The sequence below is a fragment of the Excalfactoria chinensis genome, chromosome 10 (genome assembly GCF_039878825.1).
Source record: "Excalfactoria chinensis isolate bCotChi1 chromosome 10, bCotChi1.hap2, whole genome shotgun sequence".
Classification (NCBI taxonomy): domain Eukaryota; kingdom Metazoa; phylum Chordata; class Aves; order Galliformes; family Phasianidae; genus Excalfactoria; species Excalfactoria chinensis.
The window spans coordinates 12,733,326-12,744,074 of record NC_092834.1 but is presented as its reverse complement, the minus strand read 5'-3'; the positions used below and the strand labels follow the sequence as shown (position 1 = coordinate 12,744,074).

The 10,749-nt window shown below is 43.8% G+C and overlaps 1 protein-coding gene across 1 annotated transcript in view; it reads left to right on the top strand.

The window, feature by feature from the left end:
• Window positions 1-571: 571 nt before the first annotated feature.
• ALDH1A2 (aldehyde dehydrogenase 1 family member A2) overlaps window positions 572-10,749 on the top strand; it is a 54,661-nt gene continuing 44,483 nt past the window's right edge. Inside the window, exon 1 of the mRNA XM_072345579.1 lies at window positions 572-1,284. Coding sequence (XP_072201680.1) covers window positions 1,168-1,284 — 117 coding nt within the window. The 5' untranslated portion in view covers window positions 572-1,167. The remainder of the gene's footprint in view (window positions 1,285-10,749) is intronic.

Below are 10,749 nucleotides of genomic sequence, written 5' to 3'. Positions count from 1 at the left end.
AGAGCTCTGCTGGCTCTGCCTGCAATACCGCAGCCGCTCGGGGCTCCGCACGCTTCCTGCCGAGGAACGCCGGGAGCGACGGCCGCGGCCTTATGGGGCACAGCACGTGCTGCCGGCGTGACGGGTGCGCCGGGCCGCCTTCCGGTCACGCGTCGCACGGACGCGCACCCACGGGGCCCGGGGCAGCGGTACGGGGAGCACCCAGGGCCGGGCGGGCAACGAGCGCGAGAGGGCAGCCGTGGCGGGCGGGCACCGCAGCGGCCATGTCGCGGCGGGAAGCGGTGGCCCGGCCCGCGGCATGGCGGCGGTGCGAGGCGCGGGCGGCGGGAGCCCCCTGCCGTAGCGAAGGGCGTTGGGCGGCGCGAGGCCGGCAGGGGGCAGCAGGCGGCCGGGCTCGGCGTTGCGGGCGGCCGGCAGGGGGCGGGCGCCGCGTCCCTGGGAGCCGCCGCCGCGGGACGCTTCGGTGGCGGTGCGGACACGCGAGCGGGGCGGCCCGGGACGGGCTCTCTGCCGCCAGCACGGTGGCGGGAGGGGGAGCGGCGCGGCCGTCAGGTGCTGCGTTCTGCGGGGACGGGAGCGGAGCGCTGCCCCTCACGCTTCGCCTGTCCGGCGCTCCGGCCGCTGCGCCTTACCCGCGTCTAAGCGGGAGGGCAGCGCGGGGCTCGGCTTCAGGCCGCGGGGCCGCCGTGTCCGACGAGCCTGCGCTCTGTAAGGGCTCCTCGAGGAAGCCCCGCTTCACCCGGCGCGGTCCCCCTGTGGCGGGCGCTCCCCGCGGGATGCTCGGGCTCAGCGGCCTCGCCGGGCTCCGCGCCTTCCCCCTGGAGGGACGTGCGGGAGCACCGCGGGCTCGGTACCCTCCCGCCGGGCTCCCTCCCGCCGAGCCAGCCTGCTCCGTGCCGTGCGGCGCGGTGGGACCCGGCGGAGGCTGCGCCGCGCTATGAGCGGGGCTGTGCCGCTGTCGGACTAGGTAGGATGGACCTGCCCCCCTGCCTCTGCCCCCATGTCCAATAAGAAGAGCCCCGGCGTGACACCTGCCTATATACAGAGGAGGAGAGCAACATCTTCAGCGCTGGGCTTTGGAGGCGGGGGGGAGGGGGGGAACAGCCCAAAGCGCAGAACGTCGGGTCAGAGCGGGGGGCTCGGCTGCTCTGTATCCCCCCCGAGGCTATGACTTCCAGTAAAATTGAGATGCCAGGGGAGGTGAAGGCAGATCCCGCCGCTCTGATGGCATCCCTGCATCTGCTGCCTTCTCCCACTCTCAACCTCGAAATCAAATACACGAAGGTAAGTTGTGTTCCTTTCTTCTGGCAGGGAAAGTCTCGCTTGCAATCAGTTGTAATCTGCCCTAACTGACTCGAGCACAGGCATCAGAATTAAAAAAAGAAAAAGAAGCAAAGAAAACCCAACTATTAAGAGGCTGCACTTAGTCCGTAATAAGGGAAACAGATTTTTAGCCCTCTAATCATCTGAAAAACCACAGGGTAATAGAAAAACAAATGAGATCTGCTGGGACCGGCTCTGCCACTTCTCTCTAAGTGGAGATTTCGTACAGAGCTGTTGGAGTTTATTCGCAGTGCAGGATGAGTAGTTCCCCTAATGCTGCAGTTGCTTTTGATGTAATTCAGGGGAAGTTAGGATACATACCCGGATTTCTCAATCAGAAAATAAAAATATTGTTGTTCTTGAATTACCCCACGTGCCCAAGGGACTCTTTTACAGTTCCCAAAGGACTTCTAACTCTGCCAGGTTGTTACGGCACTGAAAGGTCTCTGCTGACTTCCACGATATCTGTATACCCCTTTGAATGATATTACAGAAGGACGTATTTTTTCCTGCTAACCTTTAAGACTAATTTTCATTAAGAGAAACCACGTTCCTCCTGATGGGTTGGTAGGTAGAAGAATCTGCTGTTACTACGGGACTGAGTTGTTTTTTGTAGTTTAAAGTGAGCTTTAAGAGCAGTCATTTATTGGCAAATGCAGTTTGATTTTGTTTAAGTTTGCCTTTATGCCTTGAATCCTCACACCTTCAGTATCTTCAACTAAAGAATGCTTTCGTTTCTGCTGGAGAAGTTTCAGATGTATTGTGCAAACAGATTACGACGTGTCAGACTTTGTTTTAATTACTGAGTAACTTAATAGGAAAGTAAAGCACATCAGTGCTGGGAAAAGGTGATAACATTTTTATCTACTGGAAATACAACTTTGGGAGCTTTAGAACTGATAGGAAAATCAGTTTGGCCGGTGTAGTGATGTTTTTTCTTCCATATCATCTCTTAAAAAGCTTTTCATCTTTTCTCGTTCTTAAGCGGGTGCCAAAACTAATTTGTTCTCTAATTTGTTACAGCTATTTCATGTTCTAGAAGAATGGTTCAGAGGAAACTCAACTCTTTTAGATTTCACTGCATTTTAATGAGCACTGCAGTATGTGGATTTAAAGATGCACGTTTTCTTGCATATAATTGATTTGAAAATGGTTGAATTAAATAAGGAGTGTGGTTATGTGATGTTGTGCAGTGTTACACTTTGGAGTGGTGATACTTTGCAAAGTGCCTGGCATGATTTTTCCTTGTCGCTTGTTTCAGTGTAAAACAGGCATCAGAAGTGTGCCGTGGTTAGTATTTGCAACCAGCATCACCATCAGTTTGCACAGGATGTCTGTTTGCACTTCTCCATTTTAAAGCTTGTAAATTGCTACCAAAAAAAAAATCCTTTAAAAATAGAGCAGTCATTAACAGTGCACTTTCTGAGGATTTAGGCTGGATAGCAGCCTGTAATTGAAGTTTATCGTGCCATCTCAGAAACGTGTAGGGTGCTACACATTGTACGCTACTGTGACAAGTCAAAGAAAGTTACTCGTTTTCAATATTAAACCCAAACCAGCAGCAACCCATTTCTTCTGGGCTGGGTTTTGAGATATCAGGTAACTCCTGACTGCTTGTGAGAGAAATGGGGTTTAGGACAAGCACTGAATGTTTCACTTGGTGCGTCCTCTGTCTCTGCTTTTCTGTCTCTTTCCTCCCTGCTTTTACTCTGCAGGAAATATAAGTGATTTATAGATAATTGGAGTCTTCAGTTTGGAGCTGTGTCTTGGGCAGGGCTTTTATCCAGGATCCCCTTTCCCACCTATTACAAAGAAAAACAATCAAAAATGAAATAATGGATTGTAACTCGATTCTTTGGTGTGGGGGAGTGGTCGCTTCATGTCTTAAATGCCCAACAACTTCCATAAACAATAAATAACTGTAGAATAAAGAACAAGAACCTCAAGCCTTTTAAAACCAGGCATCTGTTAAGCATTCTGACCAGTTTCTCCTGCTTTTTTAGCTGAGTATTTGAAATACACATCCAGGACCCAGAATTCTTGAACTCTTGATTACTTCTGTCTCTGAATGTAAAATCTTAACCATTCGAGTGTTAATTCTTTAAGAAAAGGGCACCTGTGAACTGTTAATGTGAGCGACTTTAAAATATATTGTGTCAATTCAATTCCACTTCTAGAATTCTGAAATGGGAAAATAATTTAGACAGTTTTGTTAGGACGGAACATATTAAAGTCCCAGGAATCCTTAAATTAGATTTACTAAGATTTCTAATGTGTAGTGGAAAAAATTATACATTTACCTTAATCTTTAAAATATTCCGATATCCTTAGAAATACTAGGAAATCTTGTTTGAAGAACATAAATAAATACTGCCTGTGCGCTTGCAGTTCCCATGTCTTTGGTCATTTGGTGGAATTAATGGAAGTCGTGTAATATTCCTCTGGGCTTTCTGAAATGAGCAGAAAACTGTGTTAAGTCCTTCTGATCTGTCACACCTGATATGCAGCAAGCACTGAGGCAGCATGATTTTCACTAAAAAGGTACTCGGTTAGTGCTGGAAATGACCTGATGCTTCTTGCTGTTTGATATGAGCAGCGCTCTGTTGTGACTTCTGCGTTGGGAGTGTGCTGCTTTGAAAAAAGAGCCATCAGAAATACATCTCCCACCTTTTCGATGCCATGGGACGGCCTCTGGGAAAGACAGCGTGTTTTAGATGTGCATAATATGAATTGGTGGGCAGGGTGGGAGAAGTCAAATTCTGACCAGATGTGAAAATCAGTGGTGAACTCACAAGGGTTTTTCTGTGTGGTTAGCAAATTCTAAGGCTGCTACGTGCGACATTCTCTCTCCTCATTGTGAAGCCTCTTTAATTCTTTACATCTTAGCATTAACATTTGCAGAGGAATTGCTTTTACAGAACAGGGGATCTTCCAGTATCACATGGAATTTGGTTATTGCACAGCCATGTGGTGCACCCAGACCCCCTCAGACCTGGCAGGAGCTTGGTGGCAGAGCTGTGCTTCCTGCATAAGGGAATACAGGGTAGGAAGATTTGCAAGGGGGATCTAGCCCTCTCCTTTGCAGTATGTTCTACTACTGCTAGTGTCAAACTGGTGCCAAAAACTCTTCTGCAGTGGGGTGCTCCAAAAGTACCAGGTGTGTGAGATAAGCCTTAGCCTGCTGTCCACTGAAGATGTGCTGTTAGCACATTGTGTATAGCAAGTGCATTTCAGGGTTGATAACTTCAAGAACTTAACAGCATCAGAGGGAGACCAAGATACTCATGCCTTCCTCTTTCATGTTCTTATGAAACTCCATCCTCTTTCTCCTGGGATTGGGATGGTTGACGTGGAAACAGTCCAATGGATTGAGTACTGTAAGGTGATTTCTTCCCTTAAATTTTCCATTTGATGGACAAAAGTTGTTTCTGCAGCATGTGGTTAACCTTCCTGTGTTATGCTAAAATCAAATCTGCTTCACAAAGTATTTTCAGGGTGGTCATATTGACTTGAAAGGACAGCAGCTGGTAGAAGGAAGTGAGAGCCCTGCCTTTCTGTTGTGTCCTGAGCCCTGTCACTGTTGCATCTAACTTGGTGAACAGGCATTCTCAGTTTGCATGATGCTGAGGATACTAATCCAGCTGGACGTTTTGTTTCTTGTTGCTTTAGGTCTGTGAACGAGATGAAGAGTTTTAGTGCAAGGGAAGGTGGAGAAATTGTGGTCTTTGGGAACTGTTTGTAAGGGGTTCAAGTAAACAGCGCTGTGGCGGTGAAGATACACTGAACTGTTTCTCTAGTAATAGTAGGTATTGAATTGATTGATGGTCATCTTTTTTGACCTGTGTAAAAGGATGTGCCTCTACTCCTGCATTGCTGTATAAAAGCAGGTCAGTTTCTAAGCACAGGAAAGATAAACTAGGCAGGCTGTTTATCTACCCAGTGCTGAAACCAACTGTAGACAGCAGGTTGTATTAAGTGAGGGCCAACTGTTTCTGGGTAGACAAGAACTAACCAATACATTTCAAATTCTCATACAGTGCGCATTATGGTTTGACATGTTTTGTTGCTGAGTTTCTTTATCCTGATCCCCATTGTGCTTTCTTGGCATTGCCCAGGAATGAGCGTTTCAGAGCAATATCACAAACATTCTTTCACCAAAATTTCCTGCACGTGTTTCTCAGATAAAATTCCAGACTGCCATTAAAATAGGAGGTAAGACAACTCTTTTATTTAGAAAAATATGCAGAGTCTTTGAGATTTATTGAACTGGAGGGGAGCTTTGGCAAAAACAAACAAACAAGACCTCAGGTAAGTGGTGAATTCATGCTTTTCCCTCTTGTCCATGTATAGGCTTACTATTTTAATGACTTATTTTTCAAGTCAGTTTCAGTTACCGATGCTTGAAGGAACTAGCTGACCTTTTTGGTGAGCTCAGTGACTGCTGGTTACAAGAGATGCGACACAGAAAGTTAGGGAGATGGTTGCATGAGCAGTAGTCAAATGGAACGTCATTGCTTTCACTTTGTGGAGCATTTCAGCACCTTTGCCGGTTCTGTCCATGTCCCTCTGTATACATGATATTTTAGGGTATGTGCCACGTTTTGAATTACTCTTGTTTGAATCTGCAGTTTGGACTCTTCCAGTGTGCACATACGTTGTGGTTGGTAGTACAAACCATCAGTCCACAGTGCACTTTTCCAGTTAACAGGCTGAACACAGGACTCCCTCCCCAAACCTTTAAGGTTGTCTGCACAAATCAGATTTACCCAGGTCATTCATAAGAGATCAAGACACAACTGAGTTCTTAACATATGTCCAATCTCCTGTCATTACTCCGTTATCTCTGTTATAACTGTGTTATTTGAAGAGCATATATATACATACATATATATATATACGTAAAGCTATCATGCTGAAACAAGCAATGACTAGATAACTACTGTATCATTGGGTAGGTAACTGTTGTAGCAGTGGCCTCTCTGTGCTGGATTTTTAGAGAGGGACAGAATCTTCAAAGCAAATGCAAGTGGGTTACATGCATCAAGATATACATGACAGTATTGCTGGCTAGAGGAAATTTCCCTATTTGTCCAGCAGATAACGTTAGATTACAGACTGAAAGAAATGTGTTTTCCTAATCTCTGCCCAAATGTTTACGATTTCAAATTTCCAATACAAATGTTGTATGTATTTATTTGCACACAAAAGCCAGGAGGTCAGTAACAATCAGAGCACTTGCCTAAGTTGAAAAAGAGCCAAATGCATATCTCTGCTCTGAAGCAAATAGAGCAGAAACTTGAATTGAGATCCCTACTTTCTCATAGTAGATAGATCTCAGTTGTTGTCTAGCTCTAGCTCTCTCATTCTCTCCCGCTGGATAATCCAGTTGTATGTATTAGTCCTGAGGTACACTGACTTTGCCCAGTGGGCAGGGCAGTTGTGCAGGAAAAGCAGTATTCAGGTTGTTGCTCCAAGAATGCTCATGGTGTCAGATACAGCAAGGATTTGATCAAAACTCTTTGGCTATGTATAGATGATTGGACTGTTGAGTTGGGATAGTGTGTCTTGAATACATACTTTCATTCTAACAAAACAAAGCTTGTTAATTCTCCATTCCATTCTGTCCTTCATACAGGTTTTCCCACAGAACTTCAGTTTCCATATTCAGTATCTTTCTTGTTGTATCCACATTTTCTGATTTAAAACATAGCAGCAGTTAGAAATTCTTGATCATCTCTGCTCAGCTCACCTATCTCCTTGTTAGTGCAAAGTTGTTCCCTGCAGACTACATTGGGCTCTGCCAGTTTGGAGATATTCATTACCATAAACTGCGGTGTTCTTCCAACTGCTGTATCTATTTCTCTTCCCTTCTTTTCTATGCACGTTAACAGTAGCCCTCGATAAACTCTCCATGGGCATTACAACTCATTGGGACATATCGCCATCTAAAAGTAATTTGAACCATCCCTTCCAGCAGGCTTTGTCCCACACTTGTTACTTCTGGCAAATTTCATCTATCCCTGACCTGTCCAAACAGCTTTTCATTTCAGTTCTAATTGTGCTTTCCTTGGTACTTGGCTTAGTCTGAGTATTCTTATCCACGAGGTATGTTACCTTACTATTAATGATCTGCTAAAGCAGGTGAACCATGATATTGATTGCTAGTCACGGTAATGAAGGGGCACCTTGCTATTAACCTCTTTCCAGGGAGAATTATCCATTTATTTCCAGTCTTTATCTTATCTCTTAACCGCTTTTTAATCCATGGCAGAACTTTATCTTTCACCATATGGTTACTAACTTTCCTTAATAGCCTCTTCCTAAGGACTTTATCATCAAAAGCCTTTTTAAAGTCTAAATAAATTATATCCACTGATTCATCTCTGCTCCTCATTTGACTAACTATCTTCCAAGAAATCTTGCGAGTTTATGGAGGTAAATGACAGAAGATGAGTTCACTGGTCCATATCATAAATTCCAAGTCAGATCCTACATAAAATCACTTTTCCTTTACAGTTCTGAACCTATTTTTTTCCTAAGAGTGCCTGAGTGGTATCATGTTGGTATCGTGTTGCTGTTGTTTCTTGCAAATCGTTTCATTCTCTCAATTTCTAAAACATGCTTTTTATGTTGGGTTTTTTTTTAAGAGTAGGAACGAGTCACCAAAACATCAGCTTTAGTACAGCTGAAAGAAACACACAAAAAATGCTTTTATACAGAGGCAACATTTTAAGAAAGCAATGTGAATATAAATATAAATGTGTAAAGGTCTTTAGAAGAGGTATCAAAAGTTGCCAATTCATGCAGGGTGTTTATAGATTCTGCTGAGGAATCCTCAGACATGTGCTGGCATCCCTACTCAGACACGGACAGGAGCACAAAGAGCTATGTGCAGCCTTACTATGATATAGAGATATACGAGGAGAAAGATGAAGTTTAATACATGGTTGCCATCTAAGGAGCCAATCATTCATGACTTATATGATTATTCAGATGAACAGATGAATTCCCGGTTGGACTGTATATGCCTACTTTTTTATTATTTTTCTTTCCCAAAGCACAGTGTCAGTGTTTCAGAATTGGTTTAAAGCCATATTTCTACTGATGGATATTTTCTGTTACTTGTAATAGCAATCTACCTTTGTGATGGGAATGATGGGAATGTGACACATCAGTTTCAAGTTATACAGTGTACTTAAGCTCTAAATATAGGAGTACTTCATTATTAAAATTACGATATGTGAAGCCACATCAAAGAGTTGCTGCAGTAGCATTGGTGAGATAGTCTCCAAATGACAAAAGAAAAAAGGTCTTCATTCTTGTTTACTTGAAGTCAGTCCATTTCTCAGATAGCTTAGTGAATTAGATTTCTACCTTATGACTTGAAACGTAATACATTCCAGCTTTGTTGGAAGGAAGTGGGAAAATATTTCAGAACAGAGAACCAAATTCTGTGACCCACATGAAAATGTTTAAGGTCACTTCAATCTCAGTTGACCTCATCTGGAGGTTAAAACACAGGGACAGAGCTGACCACTCAAGTATATGGACCTTAATCTGGGAGGGATTCATGGGTAATCGAGACCTTGAATTGTATTCAGAACCTAAAGTGAAGCCAGTGGGACAGCTGTGCAGAGGCTAACAGCAGGTGGTGTGCTTACAGAAAGGATATGCTTTGCTAATATCCACATGGATGTTCAGTATGCCCCAATTTAAAAGTTAGACAAATCCATTTGGAAAGTTGCAGAGGCATGGGAGGAGGTGCATGGAGAACAGACTGCAGTGTCTGGTGGAAGTAGCGTGCTAGGAAGATGCTGTCCACAGACTGTGCTTTGGTCACCTAACAGTGGTTACACAAAACCCCTCCATTCTGACTCTAGTTATCAGAAAGTGCCTTTATGGAAATTTAAACACATTTGCACAAAGGCTGCACTCTGAAGTAAAACTCATTTATTTCCAAAGCAGAACTATTTCCATGTACTTCAGGTAAATGCAGGACTGCCATATATCCTTTTGTGAATAGATCAGCAGGTCTTACTTTGGCCTGGAGTGAGTAGAGCTGGTCAGAGCATCAGGTTTACATTTCGTCTGAAGTATAATCTCCATTTAGAATGTCCTTGCAGGTCTGGGCTGTGACATTGCTCTGACAAGCTTTGGTGGGAAAAACACCACCTAGTACATCACCATCGTCATCACTATCACCCTGGTAGTGGCTTTTATGTAATTCTTGATGCATCAGCTTTCTAACTTGGAAGAGTTGAGAGATTTGCATTTGGGATTTCTCTCAGGAACTGAATTTCAGCTATTTGCAGTATACGTAGGACTGAAGCACTGTGAAGGATGATCTTTAAATGATCTTTGGTGTTAGAGTTTTGGTGAAGACACGTCCCCGAGAACAAGGTTGTTTAGGGAATCTGGTGGCTCTGCCACAGCCTGTATTTAGATTTTTAATTAGACTTCTCTTGGCTTTTTCTTTTGTGTTAACTTCTTGGTATATTCTTCTTGACAATATTTACTGAGATTTAATGTTCATTTTGTGTCGCAATCTTTTAGACTTAGCACTTTCTTCCTGTTCTTTGACCTGCTTTTCCTCTGGTATTTTTCTCCTTAGCCACAAAATTTTCCTGCTTCTGCTTCCCATTTTTTTAGTCTTGGGAATGCAGATCTTTGACTCCTTTACATTCTTAATCCTCCGTGCTGATGCAGTGGATTTTAATTCCTACCTTCAAGGAGGGACTTTCTGAGTTTCTTCCTTTTTTGAAAAACAGCTCCTTTCTTTAAGTTCCATATCCCAGACGGTGCAGCTTCTTCATGTGCTTTTCTCCTGCAATAAAGCCAAAATTATTTATGTGGTAACCATTTCTCAGGGCTTCAGACACAGTTTTTAGCCCTTGACAGGAATGTCAGATGTTGTTTATTAGGATACAGAGAACTGTGTGTTCTTTAGTCAGTATTTCAATGCAGCTCTCACTGATCTAATATGTAGTTGCTATTGCACTCATCTTCTATAACCTTCCAGTATCTTTTCAAGCTACATGGTCTTCAATTGCTTGGATCCAGAAGTCAGTATTTGTTCCTGCTATTGCGCTTCATAGCCTACCCTGCCTCTACATCCATGGAGATGCATTATGCCTCTGGCTCCCAAATGTTTCTCTCTGTAGGCTGTCTATGGAAATCCTTGCACACAGAGCTACTTGCCCCTCCCCACAGCCCGACTTGCACTTATTACATAGTTCATAGCTTGATATCATGGTACGCCTCTAATAATTTCATCCCCTTATGTTCAAAAACTGCTATTTTTTTCCTCTCTGTGATATAAGCCAGATCACCCGTTTTCACACTTAGCTTTCTTACGCTCATTTATTGACACTTGTGTTTTATTTCCTAATTATAAGATGACCTAGAAGAAAATTGTGATCAAGTTTT